Source organism: Trachymyrmex cornetzi, unplaced genomic scaffold (genome assembly GCF_001594075.2).
Source record: "Trachymyrmex cornetzi isolate Tcor2-1 unplaced genomic scaffold, Tcor1.1 scaffold24, whole genome shotgun sequence".
NCBI classification, from domain to species: domain Eukaryota; kingdom Metazoa; phylum Arthropoda; class Insecta; order Hymenoptera; family Formicidae; genus Trachymyrmex; species Trachymyrmex cornetzi.
This window is the reverse complement of record NW_017297060.1, coordinates 367,577-387,059: the sequence shown is the minus strand read 5'-3', so window position 1 is coordinate 387,059 and position 19,483 is coordinate 367,577. Positions and strand designations below refer to the sequence as shown.

Sequence of the window (19,483 nt, the reverse complement as noted above, 5' to 3'; positions counted from 1 at the left end):
TCAATTGTATTTGTCTCTCTACAGGATAGACAGTCCGTTCTGAAGAATTGTTGCCATATTGAGGACAGCGCGATCGTAACTAAAAACAATTGTGCCGTCTTGTACTCGTTCCGCTGGCAGTCCGGCGACGTGCGTCGAAGAGCTGTCTGAGTGCACTTTGAATCATGGTAGACTTCACGAAGAATTATTATGAGCACTTCTTACCAGCACGTGTTTAATGTTCTTGCTGTTAAATTATTTTCTTGGAGATCTGTGCTATATAGATAATAATTCATGTATACCATCATTGCTGTTGATTTTAACTGTGAATCATTATAATCGTTATAACTCGTAAAATTTATTTCTTGTACTTTGCAAGCAATTAATTTCAAATTGTACATGTAAAACAATCATAAAGGAAGCTTGTTTATTAATCACATCGTATACATTTATTTTATAAGTAATTTATTCTATAGAGTGTTTCTACATAAAAAAGATTGTTGAAACCTCATTAAAAGGAGCCGTATATGTTTCATAATTTTACATCAAATTAAATGACAACACATTAAAATTATATCGATAAGTCACATTTATTACTAAAGGATACAAACATCTAAAAAAGTAATAAGAATCTCTAATCAAGATTTTTATGAAGTTCATAATTAGATTAAACGCAGTGCAACGGAAAACTGAGGAAAATCAGATGCCTCTGAATTTCTTTCGAAGTAGTACACATTTCTGCAGGCATTTAATCAAGATATACCATAACGTTAGTTTCTGCATTTGACACTTCTTTAATCGCGTTCATAGTTTGCCTACGAGAAAAGATATAATAAATAGCGCAAGGCATGGTAACGAAGTTTCTCTTAAGGGGATGTTGAAGCAATGCTTGAACTTGATCAATGTCGATAGTACAGACGTTTTTAATTTTAAATCGAAAATGTCCATTCCGTTTCCTGCAATTTCATTTCAGTTCAGACATATCGTAGCACACACACATTGTTGCGTTATGCAATCACAAATATGTATGTGTGTATACGTACATGTATATACATTTCTCTCTGTTTATTCTCTATCTTTTATAACAATTTACAACATCATCTCTCTCTAGCACTTACTGCTACACATACTGTCTTGTTTACTATTATGAATCTTCGCTAAGTATACGTACACAAGAGTAAGTTGCAGTTGAGTGAAAATCTTTTTCTTTAGGCTTTTAATAATTAATTTTCTAAACTGAATATTCTTCGTTTATGTTTATACAATTCAACGAGTGGTACCACATCATTTTGTTCATACGAGTTATAAAACTTTTATATTAAGAAACTGTAAATCAAGTGATAACTCTACTAGCTGAAAAATATATGTTTTTAAATCTTTTTTCCATTTTTAGTATAAAATCAAGTGTCCCACTTTATTATTTTTATCCCGTAAAAGGTTCTTTTATTCTGTTCAGCCAATTCGGAGATATTCATACGTCTAATGTGTCGATAATTTCCGTCACTCCAACATCCCCTTAAATCTTACCTCTTATGCCACAATAACTCGAACGCAAATATGATTATAGAAAAAAGTATTCCGTAACCCATTATGACCAGGGCGAAGTAGCATTCTGTGAAACCGATAGTGATGAAACTAGTTTGACTCGAACATACTGGTTTCCTCGTATATAAGTGATATTCCTCGTGATATTTAAGTCCGTATTCTCGCAACTTTAAAGCTCTGAAAACATAATTCCCGAATGTCAAACGTTCCGAGAATTAGTATATTATTATGAGATAGTTATTGGTTTGTGCTTAGGAATAACGTGTCAATCTGTTTTTAAAACTATGTAATATTTTTACGTTAGACTTTAAACTTTCAAGAAGTTTTATAGCGAAATTTGAAGATTTAAAGCTCATTGTCCACGTGAAGATAATTAGAGGTACTATTTACCCAGTTTTTATTATCTCTAAGTAAGGTGATTGCTTTTGTATCACAAAAGCAGGATATATGAGATTTAGGAAATCGATTTCGGACAAACCGCACTTCTCCTCCTCCAAATATGTGTCTTGCATCAGTTGGTAAATCGCAGCAAATTCACCATGAAATGCGAAGAGTTCGTTTTTTACGCGACGTACACCTTCTTCCATAGGCATCCAGTTATATTTGCTTCCTTTCGGCTCGATTCGCTGTTCTAGGATTGTCTTCCTAACGGAATCTTGGAAAGACTGTCATTCCACAACGAATATCTATTTTTGTAATCTATTTTTTTATCTTTTGCTATACACTAATAATTTTTACGCCTTAATAAAAGTTACAATATATGATAATAAATAATATAATTACAATTATTATATGAAATTTATATAATAATAAATTATAATATTATAGTTATTATATAATTATTATATAATAAGAATTTTTTTATATTATTAATTTTTTCCGTGATTTTTATTTACCGACCTTGAAAAAATATCTATTGTATACTACATCCTACATACCCAGTTTTAAAGGACTGTCTAAAAGACTGTCTAAAAGATCCGAAAGAGTTTTGATAGAATCCGTGGTAGACTGCAGCAAACCCACGATATTCGCTGTATAAGCCGCATATAAACTCAGCGAGGCCAGTAATAACATAAGAGTAACAATTCGAGACGAAACTCTGAAGGGTTCGTACCAATATCCTACAAAGTTTATACATAGAGAGAATACATTTTATAAATTTTACGTGAACCGAAATAAAAATAAATCCATCGTAAAATATAGTAAATGTTTCGGTTTACGTATTTGCACGAAAAAGATAAAATTTGGTGCCTAGAGATTTTTGAATAATATTTGGTAATTATTTTAGTAATATTCTAAGTCTACGATTATATTATCGAAAATTGTTTATCTACCTTGCTGAGAAAATGCGCCTAAAAGAATGAGAAAATTATCGCTGACTGTTGGCTTGGTGGGATTTAGCTGATTCCAGTAGGCTGCTGATTCTGTCGCTCTACCGCGATGGTATTCCCATTTGATGGATAAGTAGAGCAAACAAAAAACCAAAACAAGAAATACTGCAATTGCTATCCAGACATTTCGTTGAAAAGGCAGAATAAATATGTTGCTCACAGTCGACAGTAAAGGTCGCCGAAATATGAAACGCAAACTGTAGATTTGTACATGAAATATCAGTGTCATTGTAATAAAATGGAGAATAATGATACGAATTTAAAATTAATAACAGTTTAATCATCTTTTCTTAGCAAGTTTACATTTAAAAGCTTAAAAAAAAAATTATAAAATAAATAGAAAATATAGAAGCTCGATATACATACATCACCTATATAGTTAATACACTATAATAAAGCGACCATTAAACAAACAATAAAAGATTTTTTTCTATGAAATGGCATGAGATTGTGTATTTATATATTCCGGTTACATAGATATATTAATTGCGATTGTTGTTTCATGTTTCTATATGCATGTAACCAGAATATATGAATACATAATCTCATGCTATTTTATAAAAAAAGAAAATCTTTTATAGCTCGTTCAAATTATAAACTTTAATTGAAACTAACTATTTCCAGTCTCAAATGTTGCCTTTAGAAAAAGATGCAAAAAATCAATTTAATGAATAATAGTATTACCCCGTATGTATATACAATTGGATGTATTGTACAACACCAATACGTTCCGGCGTGAGAGATATGCCGGTACCACCGATATCAATTTCACGCCGTTCCAACATCCCGATCATTCCGCTCCAAGAACCATTCTCAGTGCGATATCCCCAGTTGTTCGTGACTTCGAAACTTATCCTAAAGCAAAAATATGGAATTTTTAATCGGCGATTAACGTAATATCCTAACGAGCACCGAATGCGACTGCCATATATATAAGTATCAAATGTATATATTGATTATACATAGAGGAGACCGGGGCACCGTGAAAATCACAAGAATTCAAACTCTTAAAAGTTCATCTAAATATAACAATTTTTGTATCATTTTTTTTTAATAATTAAAGCATAATGCATATTTTAAAGTTTAATAAGTATATTTATAGTAAATATTTATTAGTTTTTAAGAAAAAAAAATAAAACATATTTTTTAAGAAATGACCCATAGTGCCCCATACCATAGGGTACCATAGGTCACATTCAAAATAGTAGGATTATGCAAGAAATAACGATGATGAAAGTTGAAAAATATTTTCAATTAATTTTCTAAGCATAGTCACTAATTCAATAAAGTATAATAATAACTAATAATTATTCGCAAATTCAACACATCGCCTCTCTTGTTCACAATAGATAATGTTTTTTAATCAGAAGCGATTATTTTAAAATATTAATAGCTTTTATCAAAATTCTTTATGTAATATTAAAGAAAGGGGTATTGATCGGGTAACAGATGGAGATAAAAAATATAGAAACTGATATATATACATACAAAAAGTAGCTTCATCCTTAATTAAATATTTTTGTGCAAGTATTTATATGATTATATAGACGAGTAAAGATTTAAAAAAATTATGTCGCAATATTTATGGATTCAGTAATAAATTTTGAACTTTAAGTAGCCAATTAGATATGAGAGTACATGGAGTAATCATGTAAATTGTCTGTTATGGTAATTAATAAATATGTAATGCTTATTTGATTAAACGAATCGTTCCACTCATACGTCTGATCATGTAGTTCTCCGGTTCAAAACAATTTATCATTCTTTTTGACGTATACAATTATCGCTCGATTACCTCACTTTAATCTCATTAATTAATCCCTAGTTCGAATTTATTACGCCGTTTGAAAGCTTGCATTCGTGATTTTGAATTAGCAAGATAATTCGTTACAAATTGTCGCCGTTGCATAGATTTATTTCAAACATATTAACAAAATATTTTGGCATAGGTATGATGATCAAAGATTGAACTCACGTTGCATTCATTCGGTTCACTAAATGCAGTATCCAAGGATATCCTGCCTTTGTGGCAGGATCTACGGATTTATCCTTGAAGTCAGTCAAATGGTTGATGGTATTAAGATCCGTCATCTGTATGTGTGCAATTTAAATAATCTTGAAAGAAATCTTGGAAGAAAATATCTCTTTTGTTAAAAGAATACTAGCACTTAAAATAAAGATTACGTCATAGTATTTTTGAAATTTTATTATGGACGTCACTAGTACTTGCTTTTTGTCTAATATTAATTCTTATACACATGTTATATTAGCTTGCATACAAAATACTTTGACGTTTCGTCGGTATTTAAGTGCGCTTGTATAACGACTATATTTCAAAGTACCGCGATACAAGATTTAAGAGCCGTCTGTTGAAGATTTCTCCTTCGTGCTGAAGCCACATCGGAAGTGCTCATTTGTAAACCATTCTCGATCGTCCAATTTCCACGATTTTCCCATATTACACCTCTCTGTGGACTTGGTCGATATACGGATAATAATTCAAGAAAATCGCCATCGAATCTTCGCGCGAGGATCACGTCGCTATCAGGATAAATCGCCAAATCCTCGAAGATTTCCAACACAGAGTCATCATATGTAAAAGTTGAATTGACGTTATCATCGTTACCAGTCATGGTTTTTCGATCTTGAAAAAGCAACCACTTTGCCGGAGCGACGAACATTCTTTTCGAGTGCGCCTATCATATCATATCAGATATTGATCATAATAAATCAGAAGATTGGTATAAGATACAACAATAATGAAATTGTGAGTCTCATTAGTCAAGATGTCAGCAAAATGTAAAGAAATTTTTTGTTTACATAATGGGTGCCTTCCAACAAGCGACTCAGTACAACACAGTAATTATCTCATCCTTATTTAACATTGGCGAACAAGGATATAATGATGCTCGGTGTCACACCGTGTTATGTATGTCTTTTATTGGAAGGCACTTTATGTATTTATAGACATAAGTATTATATATGTTACCTGTCGTAAAACATCAATAGCATAATCACAATCTAAATTCAATATATATAAGTTTTGATGTTCTAAATTATTATAAATCTTTGGATTAAGTTCTTCGTAGAAATTATGAATGTTATGCATCAAGTAGTTCCTCGACAATATTCTTGATAATCTGATCGTATCATCTGCGAAAGGATATTATATTTAATTTAACTTCAATAAATATTTTTTATGCGTTCTTTTTATGAATAAGTAAAGATAGAAATTGTATCTGGAGACACTGGTAGAGTCTCGGCGCTAAGATATGCGTGGCTACTTTATATATACAAGGAAAGAGCGATTTTATTGAAGTATCTAAAAATTAAGGTAGATAAAAATCTGAAAATAATTTTGTTGATCTGTGGCATTTTAACTGTTATTATTTTCGAGTTAAAAGTTAATATAATACATTCTTTTATCTAGATTTGTAACTTTTTTTTCAAAGAATGTAAAATAAAATCTATCTATGTAATCGTTTAGTGACATTACTAAACGGATGAATCTACCTGAATATTACAAAATGTAAAACGAATAGAGTTAGGTGTGCTGTATGCAAAAGAGAAACCAACTCTTGGAGGATTGAAAATTTCTAAGTAATCCTCAGAAAAGATCTAAGTAATTTTCAGAAAGGACTGTCTACAGCTATCTCTTATATAATCTTCCAAGTACATAAAAAATTTTGAAAAAATTTACGCCCATATTGACCTTTATTTTGTGTTAAAGAAAAAAAAGTAGAATAAAATAGAAAAAGGAAACAATTGATGGTGGACTTTCTTTTTTAGAGTTTATTTATCTATATTATTATCCCTCAAGAATCTCTTTCCCTTTGACGTGCATCGTTTTTTTTTTCATTATAGATTTAATGAAAGGAAAGAGGAAAGGATAAGAAGAGAGTTTGAAATCCACTGAGACATTTGCCTTATGTTAGTATGTAAATTTTTCCAAATAAATATTATTGAGTTAATGCTCTCATATTTACACGTTTACACTTGTATTTAGATTCTGATTCTCTTTTATTATTTGTTACACAGGCTGTGTCGACATTCGCGAATAAAAATACTGCGCAACAAGAAAGTTCTCGAAAAAAATGAGTCAGAGTCATAAAAGCTTTTTGCCATTTTTCGTTCCAACCCGTAATTCTTGAAATATGAAAATTAAAAATTGACCAATTATAGATTACAGCTAAATGGATGAGTCACTACGCGCCACCACTAACACTATATTGATATACCGCTCAGGGGCAAACAGCCGTTTAATCGTAAGCTATGAGTAAGACTAATTTGAAACCATCATACCTAAACAAAATGGCAAATACTTTTTTAACAAATTTACTTTCGAGAACTTTCGTATTTCGGGACATCTTGTAGAAGAGCATTTGCTACTTTCTCTATTAGTGTATTTTTTGCAATTACAGATAGTAATTATAAATTTTGGATGCTTCCTTCTCATTTCAATGAACTGTTAATATATAGAAATCATGAACATGTGTGTACGAAAATCTTGCCATGATTAATGCATAGCTGTAGAGATATTCTCGAAGGTGGGAATAAAGCGGGCGTCGCGTTGACGATAAATCCTACGATAACGTCGTCGACGGGAAATGACGCGATTACAGCATTTCCGAGTGACAACGCGAGGATGCACAGGGTAATGAGGATCATCCCGATCGCGTTTGTCTTCGCTGACTGCGGAAATTCTTCAAGTATCATAGAGAGAATCAATCTAATGTGCACCGTTTAATGTACCATAATCTCTCGGTATATATTCTTGATTATATAGCGATTTGCGTAATTCTACGCATTGTAAAATCACGAATTCGCGAAAAAATGGCGGACAGTCAAGGTAACGAGTGTTATTACTGGTGAAATATTCACGATAAATGATAGACGTCTCGTTAACGTCTGTGAACAGATTACATACTTCGGATGCTTCTAGAGACACGATTTCACCAGCTTTCCTCGTTCTCACGAATGCTTTTTCATCCCTTCGAATGGACTATTTGAGACAATAATGTCAGTGTAAAGCACTATAAATCCGCGAGGAAAGACAGGCCTGCAGAGAGACTTAGGGCCTGCGCACAATAGAGGAACAAGAATTAGATATTAAGATTTCAACCTATCAGAAATCGTGTATTCTGATGTAATCAGTTTCTGATATGTTGAAATCTTAATATCTAATTCCTGTTCCTCTATTGTGCGCAGGCCCTTAGCCTGCTCTCAATGTCACGTGTACGGTTTTCGAAAGATTATCTTACCTGTTTTCTTATCGTGACACAAAAGTTCGCACTCCGAGCACCTGTGACGCATATGTTTGACGCACATGTTCTCGTGTTGAACAGTAAATGCGATTATCATATCAGACAAATTTATTTCACATATATTAAGCTAAACGTTGTTATTTTAATTAAATACGGTATTTTACAGTATTTTTATTAAGTATCGTATTTTAATTAAATACGATTAAATAAATGTAAATTCTTTCAAAATCGATAGATATGAACCAAATACTTTATTTATTTATTTTACATTTAAATGTTAACAATTGGATTCTGTGGCATAAAGTAAAACTTTCCCGTGACACATGATGCTTTAATGTAAGAGCTTCTTTGATTGGAAAATTTTTATATAAATATTTCGTTGAAACATTTAACAGAAGATTTAATTGTTCAAGACGATAAACGTGCAAAATGACAATTACAAATCTTAGTTTTAATTAGTCTACACATATACGTTATAATGTGATATCTTAAAGCAATAAGATTCAATATTCATATAATCCTTTATAAACTCATATAACTTTCGTAATGTTAATTGTAAGGTAACATACGTCAGTGACGTAATCAGTATAGGATTTTTGTCTTAAGCTCGATGTCAATGATGCTAGAAATCGGTCCGACATCTCGGACAGAGAAAAAATTAACAAATCACATTTGAACAATTTGATGACGACCATTGCGATTGGTCAATTCTTTCTTCATCCGAGGTCTCGGACCAATTTCTAGCATCGTGGACACAAGGCTTTACGGATGAAAATTCTTCTACAAAACGACTTGATAAGTTTTGTTGACAGTTGCGCGATAAGTTAGTATTGGTATGTGAGATTTTTTTAGTACGGCTACATTCGGAAACTTCGCTCGGATGCCTCCGATGCATCATCCTTGTTTAATATTAAACGTTGAACAAGGACAGTTTCCTAAAACAATATAAATTAGCAAAACACATTTGCACATTAGCATTGTTTTGTAGTATTTTTTAATACGATGTTTATAAAAATGTTTTTCAACAAGATGACTTTGTAAAATCAGCTGAAAATTAAATCCACGACGATCTTTTTCCATAATAGAAAACAATGCACAGTTCCGTCAGCAGATGGCGACATGCATTCTATTCGTCAGCTGATCACGTCTGAAATGTTTAGTTATCTATTTTAGATTTGGCCGTATCAACCACCTGTTAGTGTTTCAAAGCGTAAGACGTTAATTAAAAAAGAATCTACTTTAGATTGCACCGAAAGATTTCCTCGATATATTCGGAAGAATGACACTTAATCGGAGCATTGTCATTAATATTTTGAATTGAATTAAATAACACAATTGTGTAGGAAGAAGATACTTAAGAATGAAGCCTCAAGATATTTATTACAACAAAGCTGAATATGTTGAAATGGTAATAATCAAAGAAACTAAAGCATGTGACATTAATAAGACGTTTATATTCATAATTAGAAAGGAATATTATAACGTCACAGCCTCTGTTAAGAGACAGATGCTATAAAAACGATTTAACAATTTTAATCATTTAATAACGTCTCGTATCCATAGATATTCAGAACGTAATATGTAACCTCACTTTTTCGCTATTTTAGGCCTCTGCAAATAAGGTGAGCAGGCTGACTGTATTGTGTGACTCGCAAAATACTGTGTTACATGGAAAAGTAATAATGCAATCTGACGCTATCATTAGAGGCGATCTGGCCAATGTCAAGACAGGTCGCTATTGTATTATTAACAAGAACGCTATCATCCGACTGTCTTTCAAGAAATTCAGCAGGGGGTAAGTAAAGTTCTTTACTATATTAACGTATATTATATTGATAGTTTTGATGGATACCAGTTTTAATATTAAGATTAGCAGCTTGCACGAGAGTGACTTTAATACAATTACGATAAATGCTAAATTTTAAAGTTATGAACCTTACTTAGGGTTGCAATTTTTCCTCTAAGGCCCAGTTCCACAATACATAGTTAACTCTGAACCGAGGTTTAACTTGTTCCTTATCTCTTTTCAATTCTAGAATTGGAAAGAGATCATGAATAAGGTGAGCCTTGGTTAAAAGTTAATCATGAATTATGAAAAAAATAAACCCCTAACAATGGAAAATTATTGTGGGAGAATGAGCAGTCCTGAACGCAACATTGCCATTGATTGGTTCTTATGTTTACATAGGAAAGAATGCCATATTTGTATGTATTATAACTTTTACCTGCCAAATCAAGTAATTATAGCGCAATTCCTTCATCAACCGTACTTGTGTCGCTATAGGGCAGGCGGTCCGTTCCGAAGGACTATTGTTACATTGAGGACAGCGCGGTCGTAACCAAAAACAGTCGTGTCGTCTTTTACTTGTTTCGCTGGCAGTCTGGCGACGTGCATCGAAGAGCTGCTTGAGTGCACTCTGGATTTCGTGGTAAACTACACGAAGAATTATTATAAACGCTTCTCATCAGCACGTGTTTAATCATTTATTCGTATATGTACAATAGCATACTATTGAAAGACATATTCTTTTCAAATGCATATGTTTGCGTTCTGCAAGATGAAATAAATATGTAATTAAATATGGCATTCATGATAGAAATTAGGGAATTACTGAAAAGAATAGATATAAAATCAGCGGTATGAATTTTTTTTTATAATTAATGTATATATTTTTTGTTATATTTTTTAATAAAAAATATAAAATATTTGAATCAATAAGAAATCGATTTTAATAAATAAAATACATCTGCACTTAAGTATGTCTCGATTAAATGGATCTTGTTGTAAAAGTATTTCCCTAGAGATATGTGCTATATAGATAACAATCCCTGTATATCACTGTCGCAGCTTATTTTAGCTGTGAATCATTATAGCTGATAAGATTTATTTATTGTATTTTGTAAGTAATTAATTTTAAACAGTATACGTGAAACAATCATAAAGCTTTTTTATTAATCACATTGTGCGTATTTATTTTATATAAGTAATCTGTTCCACACAGTGTTTTCTACATAAAAAAGGTCTGTTGAAACTTCATTAAAGGATCTGTACATGTTTGATAAGATAACTTTACATTATATTAAATGACAACACGTTAAAACAATATCGACAAATCACACTTATTACAAAAGGATACAAACATCTAACAAAGTAATCAAAATCATTCTAATCAAGATTTTTATGAAGTTCAAAATTAGATTAGATATAGTGCAGAAAGCTCAGGAAAATCTGATGCCGCTGAATTTCTTTCGAAATAGTATACATTTCTGCAGGCATTTAATCAAGATATACCACAATGTTGGTTTCTGCGTTTGACACTTCTTTTATCGCGTGCATTGTTTGCCTATGAGAAAAAATATAATAAATAGCGCAAAGCATGGTAATGAAGTTTCTCTTAAGGGAATGTTGAAGCAGTGACCGAATTTTATCGATGTCGATAGTATAGACTTTTTTAACTTTAAATTACAATAAAAATGTTAATTCCATTTCCTGTGTGTGTGTGTGTGCATTATCATTTTAGTTCAGACATATTGTAGCACACACATTGTTGCGTTACACAATCACAAGTGTGTGTGCACGTATATGTTTTTTTTACTCTGTATATTCTATGTCTATCTGTGTCTAACAATTTGCAACATCATCTCTCTCAAGCACCTCCTGGTACATGTAATTACTGCTCTGCTTACTGTTCTGAATCTTCGCTAAGCATACGTATGCAAGTAAATTGCAGTTGAGTGAAAATCTTTTCTTTTTAAGACTTTTAATAATTAGTTTCATAAACTCAATATCAAGTTTATTTATAGGGTGTTCAAAAAAGATTGATACCTCGGTTTTACTCGGGAACATGACGTTTTTGAAAGAAATTTGTCAGACATAAGTTGTAATGTATAGAAAGATTTATTTACAGATCTTATCAGTTTGACTTTGGGTGGCGTCGCCAAGGTCAGATTAAGATCAAATCAATTTTTTAAGATGGAACACCCTGCTTTTGTTGCCAGAATCTTATAGCTGATGTCAAGAGTTTTTCAAAATACTGTAATAAAGTTATTTTTCATTAAGTACTTTTCGAATTATAAGGCTTGAAAGTTATAGTATTGCCGGGAAGGTGTTTGATCGACGGCTAAAACCTCTTGAATGTTCAGGATTATGTCCCGGATAACATTTGTCAAGAACAAAGCCACTGGAGATTATTCCTCTTATTTTCATTTTTGCACTAAAAATTCATTTTTACGTAAAAATGAAAATAAAAGGTATAACCTCCAGTGACCTTGATCTTGACAAATTATAATTATAATTTAAATTTAATAAAAAATAACTTTATTACAGTGTTTTGAAAAGCTCTTGACACCAGCTATTAGATTCTGGCGTCAAGAATAGGGCGTTTTATTTAAAAAATCGATCTGACCTTGGCGACGCCACCTAAGGTCAAGCTGATAAGATATATTTATATCTTATAATTATTGTTTGAAACATTTTTTTCAAGAACGTCATCGTTCCAAGCAAATTCGAGGTCCCGATCTTTTTTTAACACGCTGTATGCTCCGGCGAGTGGTACCGCATCAAGTTGTTCATACAAGCTGTAAAACTTCTATATAAGAAAACATCTAAATCGCGTGATAGCTCTACCAGTTGAGAAATATAAAATTTTGAATCTTTTTACTGTTCTTAATATAAAATCGAGTATCTCACTTCTTTATTTTGTGTCTATTTTAATCCTGTAAAAGGATTTTTTATTCTGTTTAGCCAATTCGGAGAATTTCATGCATTTGTAACGCATCGATAAATTCCGCGCTCACGTCACTCTAGCATCCCTTTAAATCTTACCTCTTATGCCATAATAACTCGAACGCAAATACGATTACACAAAGGAGTATTCCGTAGCCCATTGTGACCAGTGCGAAGTAGCATTCTGTGAAACCGATAGTGATGAAGCTAGTTTGACTCGCACATACTGGTTTTCTTGTATATAAGCGATATTCCTCGCGATATTTGAGTCCGTATTCTCGCAATTTTAGAGCTCTGAAAACATAATTTCTGAGTGCCAAGAATTATTATATCATGAGATAGTCATTGGTTTGTGCACACAGTTTTAGGATGACGTGTCAATAAAATATGTTTTTAAGAGACTATGTGATATTTTTACGTTAGACTTTAAATTTTAAGAAGTTTTAAATCGAAATTTAAGGATTTAAAAATTCTACGTGTACGTGAAAATAATTAAAGGTACTATTTACCCAGTTTTTATTATTTCTGAATAAGGTGATTGCTCTTGTATCACAAGAAGCGGATATAAGACATTTAGGAAATCGATTTCAGTTAAACCGCACTTTTCCTCCTCCAAATACGTGTCTTGCATCAGTTGGTAAGCCGTACCAATTTCACCATGAAATGCGAAGAGTTCGTTTCTTACGCGACGTACACCTTCCTCTACAGACATCCAGTTAGATTTGCTTCCTTTCGGCTCGATTCGTTGTTCTAGTATTGTCTTCCTAACGGAATCTTGGAAAGACTGTCATCCCACAAAGAATTTATCTATTTTTATATCTTTTGTTACATATTAATAGTTCTTACGCCGTAATAAAAGTCGAAATATTTCATAATAAATTATATAATTGTAATTATTACATAACAAGAGTTATATTATTAATTTCCGCGATTTTTTATTTACTGACCCTAAAATAATGTCTATTATATACTACATCCTGCACACCCAGCTTTAACGGACTGTTTAAGAGATCCGAAAGAGTTTTGATAGAATCTGTAGTAGACTGCAGCAAATTCACGATATTCGCTGTATAAGCCGCATAGAGACTCAACGAGGCCAGCAATAACATAAGAGTAACAATTCGAGACGAAACTCTGTAGGGCTCATACGAATATCCTACAAGAACACAATAATTTTATAAATTTTATGTGGAACGAAATAAAAATAATTTAATCCATCGTAAAGTATAGTAAAAGTTTCGATTTACGTATTTGCACGAGAAAAATAAAATTTGATGTTTTAGAAATTTTTGAATAATATTTGAGAATTATGTTAGTAATATTCCAAGTCTATGATTGTATTATCGAAAATCGTATATCTATACCTTGCTGAGAAAATGCGCCTAAAAGAATGAGAAGATTATCGCTGATTGTTGGCTTGCTGGGATTTAGTTGATTCCAGTAGGCTGCTGACTTTGTCATCCTATCGCGATTGTATTCCCATTTGATAGATAAGTAGAGCAAACAGAAGACCAAAACGAGAAATATTGCAATTGCTATCCAGACGTTTCGTTGAAAAGGCAGAATAAATATGTTGCTCACAGTCGACAGTAAAGGTCGTCGAAATACGAAACGCGAACTATATTGAAATTTGTACATGAAATATTAATAACAGTATAATAAAATGAAGAATCATAATAAAAAATTAAAATTAATAGTAGTTTAATTATTTTTTCAGTCAAATTTACATTTAAAAGTTAAATTATTAACTTTAATTGAAATATTAACTATACTTTCTGTCTCTCCCGAATGTTGCCTTTAAAAAGAAGTAGAAAATCAGTTTAATAAATAATCATGTTACCCTGTATGTGTATACAATTGAATGTATTGCACAACACCGATACGTTCCGGCACGAGAAATGTGGCGGTACCGCCGATATCAATTTCACGCCGTTCCAACATCCCGATCATTCCGCTCCAGGAACCATTCTCAGTGCGATATCCCCAGCTGTTCGTGACTTCGAAACTTATTCTATGAAGCAAAAGTATAATATTTTTACGTATAGTATTTTTAAAAGTTATGTCGTCGATTAATGCAATAGCTTAACGAGCACCAAATGCATATATATATTACCAAATATATACTGCCATATATATAAATATTAAATGTGTATATTTGTACATATTTATATGTCGTATTATATCATTTGTATATCTATGTTTGCTGAGTCATATTTCATAACCCGCAAATTCGTCATATCGTATCTCGCGTTCATGAAAGTAAATAATAATTTTTTTAATCTGAAACGGTTATTTGATCAAAATTCTTTTATCAAAATTTTTAATTTATTTGATATTGAAGAAAGATATATTGATCGGATAATATATTCAAACAAAAGATATATAGAAACTAATATTTATTCATATAAAAAGTCGCTTCATCTTTAATTAAATTTTTTTGGCGAGTATTTATGCGATTATTATAGACGAGCAAAGATTTAAAAAGTTATGTCGTAATATTTACGGATTCGGTAATCAATTTTGGACTTTAAGTATATAATGAGATACGAGCGTACATACAATAATCATGCAAATTCGTCTGTTTTGATAATTAATAAATGTGTCATGCTTATTTGATTAAACGAAACGATCCATTTTTGCATCTGATCATGTAGTTTTCCGGTTAAAAACAATTTATCATTGTTTTTTACGTATGAAGGTATATCGCTTGATCACTTCGCTGTAACCTTATTAATTAACCTTGAGCTCGAATTTATTACGTCGTTCGAAAGCTTGCATTCGTAATTTTAAAATTGGCAAGACAATTCGTTATAAATTATCGCCGTTTCATGAATTTATTTCAAGCACCCCAACAAAATATTTGGTAATTGGTGTGACGTTGAAGGTCAAACTCACGTTGCATTCATTCGGTTCACTAAATACAGTATCCACGGATAATTAGCCTTTGTGACAGGATCTACGGATTTATCCTCGAAGTCAGTCAAATGGTTGATGGTATTAGGATCCGTCATCTGTATGTATATAATAGGAATAAATCTTGGAAGAAAATCTCTTTTGTTAAGAAAAAATTGGCACTTAAAATGGAGACTACATCATAGTATTTTTGAAATTTTATTATGGACGTCGCTAGTACTTGGTTTTTGTCTAATATTAGATGTTATACAGATATTTTATTAGCTTGTGTACAGAATGCTTTGACGTCTCGTTGGTGTTTAAGTGCACTTATATGACGATTATATTTCAAAGTACCACGAGACATGATTTAAGAGCCGTCTGTTGAAGATTTTTCCTTCGTGCTGAAGTCACATCGAAAGTGCTCATTTTCAAACCATTCTCAATCGTCCAGTTTCCACGATTTTCCCATATTACACCTCTTTGCGGACTTGGTCGATATATGGATAACAATTCGAGAAAATCACCATCGAATCTTCGCGCAAGGATCACGTCGCTATCAGGATAAATCGCCATTTCCTCGAAGATTTCCAACACGGAGTCATCATATGTAAAAGTTAAATTTATGTTATCGTTGTCGATTATCGTTTTTCGATCTTGAAAAAGCAGCCACTTTGTCGGAGCGACAAACATCCTTTTCGAGTGTGCCTATCATTTCATATCAATTATCGATCATGATAAATTAGAAGATTAGTATAAGATGCATCTGATACGACAATAACGAAAGTGTGAGTCTCATCAGTCAAAGTGTCAGCGAAATGTAAAGACAGTTTTTTACATATAATATGTTAATAGACATAGTGTGCCTTCCAACAAGCGACACAAACGATACGATGTGACACAATGGATCATTACATCCTTGTTGTTTGCCATTGTTAAACAAAAATGACATAATCACTGTGTTGCACTGTGTCGCTTGTTAGAAGGCACACATAAATATTATATTACCTGTCGTAAAATATTAATGGCGTAATCGCAGTCTAAATTCAACATATATAGGTTTTGATGTTCTAAATTATTGTAAATTTTCGGATCAAGTTCTTCATAGGAATTATGAATGTTGTGTATCAAGTAGTTGCTCGACAATATTCTTGATAATTTGATCGTATCATCTGCGAAAGGATATTATATTTAATTTAACTCCAATAAATATCTTTTGCGTTATTTTTATTAATAATTAAAGATAGAAATTGTATTATATATACTTGGATGGAACGATTTTGTTGAAGTATCTAAAAATTAAGCTAGATATAGATCTGAAAATAATTTTGTAGAACCTATCGGTTCTTTGATATTTTATCTGTCATCATTTCCGAGATAAAAGTTAATATAATATATTCTTTTACCTAGACTTGTAACTTTTTTTTATTGAAGAATGTAAAGTAGGTACATTTATTTATGTGGTTATTCAGTGACATATCATGAAATGGATGAATCTACTTGAACGGTGGGTAATGTAAAACAAATGTAAAACAAATAGAATTACATGTGCTGCATGCAAAGAGAAACCAACTCCTGGAAGATCGAAAATTTACCTAAATAATCCTCAGAAAGGGATGTCTACAGCTATCTCTTATTTAATCTTCCAAGAATATAAAATGTCTTGAAAAAATATGTAAAGGAAAATAGAAAAGGAAATAATTGATGCTGGACTTTCTTTCTTAAACTTTATTTATCCATATATTATCCCTCAAGAATCTCTTACCCTTTGGCATGCATATCATTGTTTTTTTTCCATTTTAGATTTAAAGAAAAAAAGAGAAAGGAATATGACGAGAAAGTCTGAAATACATTGAGACATTTGCCTTATGTTAGTATGTAAATGCGTCAAAATAAATATTATTGAGATAATATTCACATATTTATACGTTTACACTTGTATTTAGACTCTGACTAATTCTCTTTTATTATTTATTATACGGGCTGTCTCGATGAATAAAAATATTGCGCAGCAAGCAAGTTCTCGAAAAAATAAGGTATTATAAAAAAGCTTTTTGCCATTTTTATTCCAACTGGTAGTTTTTAAAATATGAAAATTTAAAATTGGCCAATCATAGATTACAGTTAAACGGCTGCTTATCGTGAGCCACCGCTAACACCATCGATATGCAACTCAGGGACAGAGCCGTTTAACTGTAATCCGTAATTGTAAACCGTCCGCAATTTTAAACCGTCATACTTAACAAAAAATCGCTAATACTTTATTAACTTTTATTCGAGAATTTTCTTGTTGTAATATTTTAGTTTGTGAATTTTGGAACATTTTCTGTAGAGAGAGAGAGAGAGAGAGAGAGAGAGAGAGAGAGAAGACCATTTTTTACTTTCTTTATTAATACACTGAGAAAAAAATATAATCAATTTTTTTTTAAATAAATATTTAATTCATTACTGCCAACTAAACATTTACTTACAGTAAATAAATATTTGTTCAGTAAAAAAATTGGTTGTTAAATCAAATTAATATTTCTTGTATCAAATAAATATATCTTTATATTCAATAAATATTTAGTTGGCAGCATTCAACTAAATATTTATTAAAATTGATTATATTTTTTTTCAGTGTATATTTTTTGCAATTACAGCTAATAGTTGCTATAAATTTCGAGTGTTTCCTTCCCTCTTTAATGAACAACTAATATATAAAAATTATGAACACGAAAATCTTGCCATAGTTAATGCACAGTTGTAGAGATATTCTCGAAGGTGGGAATAGAGTGGGCGTCGCGTTCACGATAAATCTTACGATCACATCGTCGACGCGAAATGACGTGATTACGTCATTGCCGAGTGATAGCGCAAGGATGTACAGAATAATGAGGATCATCCCGACCACACTAGTCTCCGCTGACTGCGGAAATTCTTCAGGTTCGTGGAGAGACTCGATTGTTTGTGCACCGTTTATTGTACTATAATCTCTCGGTACGTTCATGATTACCTAGTGATTTGCGTAATTCTGCACATTGTAAAATTATGAATCCGCGAAAAAATTACGGACAATCAAGGTAACGAGCGTTATTACGACTGTGAAATATTCAGGGTACATGATAGATGCTCGTTAACGTCTGTCAACAGATTATATACTTCGGATGTTTGTTGAGACACAATTTCACCAGCTTTCCTCGTTCTTACAAAGAGCTTTTTCATCCCTTTAAATGCACTATTTAAGACAATAATGGAAATTAAAGCACTATAAATCCGTGAAGAAAGACAGGCCTGAGAGACTTAGCCTACTCCCAATGTCGTCTGTATGATTTTCGAAGGATTTTCTAGCTTGTTTTCTTATCGTGAAATGAAGGTTTGTACTTCGAGCATCTCTTGATTGGCGCACATATTTAATACACATGTTCTCGTGTTGAACAGTAGTTGCGATTATCATATCAGACAACTTTATTTAACATATATTAAGCTAAATGTTATATGTTAATTAAATACGATATTAAATATAATTAAAGGTATGGGAAACAAATTTTGGTTTACGAAATTTTCATTTTTGTGTTCCTGATAAATGCAATATATCAAGTTCGAACGGTATATTCAATAACTTTGTAAAATAATAGTTGAAACGATAATGTAATTGTTGTAATAATTACCGAATTTTAGGAGTGCAGATCAAACTGAAGTCATTA

General features: G+C 31.8%; 2 protein-coding genes and 1 pseudogene across 2 annotated transcripts; 1 reads left to right on the top strand and 2 right to left on the bottom strand.

The window, feature by feature from the left end:
- Positions 1 to 719: 719 nt before the first annotated feature.
- LOC108761124 (probable glutamate receptor) lies at positions 720 to 7,854 on the bottom strand. The gene is given in 10 exon segments (XM_018507485.1): positions 720 to 794; positions 1,507 to 1,701; positions 1,915 to 2,189; positions 2,425 to 2,645; positions 2,859 to 3,112; positions 3,600 to 3,770; positions 4,891 to 5,006; positions 5,258 to 5,611; positions 5,905 to 6,068; positions 7,843 to 7,854. Coding segments are annotated over 9 exon segments (1,773 nt in total). The 5' UTR covers positions 6,025 to 6,068; positions 7,843 to 7,854; the 3' UTR covers positions 720 to 727.
- A 1,577-nt stretch (positions 7,855 to 9,431) lies between these two features.
- LOC108761129 (dynactin subunit 5-like) lies at positions 9,432 to 10,811 on the top strand (annotated as a pseudogene).
- A 609-nt stretch (positions 10,812 to 11,420) lies between these two features.
- On the bottom strand, positions 11,421 to 16,865 carry LOC108761125 (probable glutamate receptor). Its single transcript, XM_018507486.1, has 9 exons — positions 16,806 to 16,865; positions 16,155 to 16,505; positions 15,801 to 15,916; positions 14,746 to 14,916; positions 14,270 to 14,523; positions 13,853 to 14,061; positions 13,415 to 13,689; positions 13,005 to 13,199; positions 11,421 to 11,523 (listed from the first exon to the last, which is right to left on the bottom strand). Exons 1-9 carry the CDS (start codon positions 16,848 to 16,850, stop codon positions 11,457 to 11,459), a joined length of 1,683 nt encoding a protein of 560 aa, XP_018362988.1. The 5' UTR covers positions 16,851 to 16,865; the 3' UTR covers positions 11,421 to 11,456.
- Between the last annotated feature and the right edge of the window lie 2,618 nt (positions 16,866 to 19,483).

Coding starts and splice junctions, on each gene's coding strand:
- LOC108761125 (XM_018507486.1), bottom strand. CDS start 16,850: ATGTTGAATTTAGACTGCGATTACGCCATTAATATTTTACGACAG. Junction 14,062..14,269: donor AGGCGCATTTTCTCAGCAAG/GTATAGATATAC, acceptor GTGTTCTTGTAG/GATATTCGTATGAGCCCTAC. Junction 11,524..13,004: donor GAGTTATTATGGCATAAGAG/GTAAGATTTAAA, acceptor TTTTTCTCATAG/GCAAACAATGCACGCGATAA.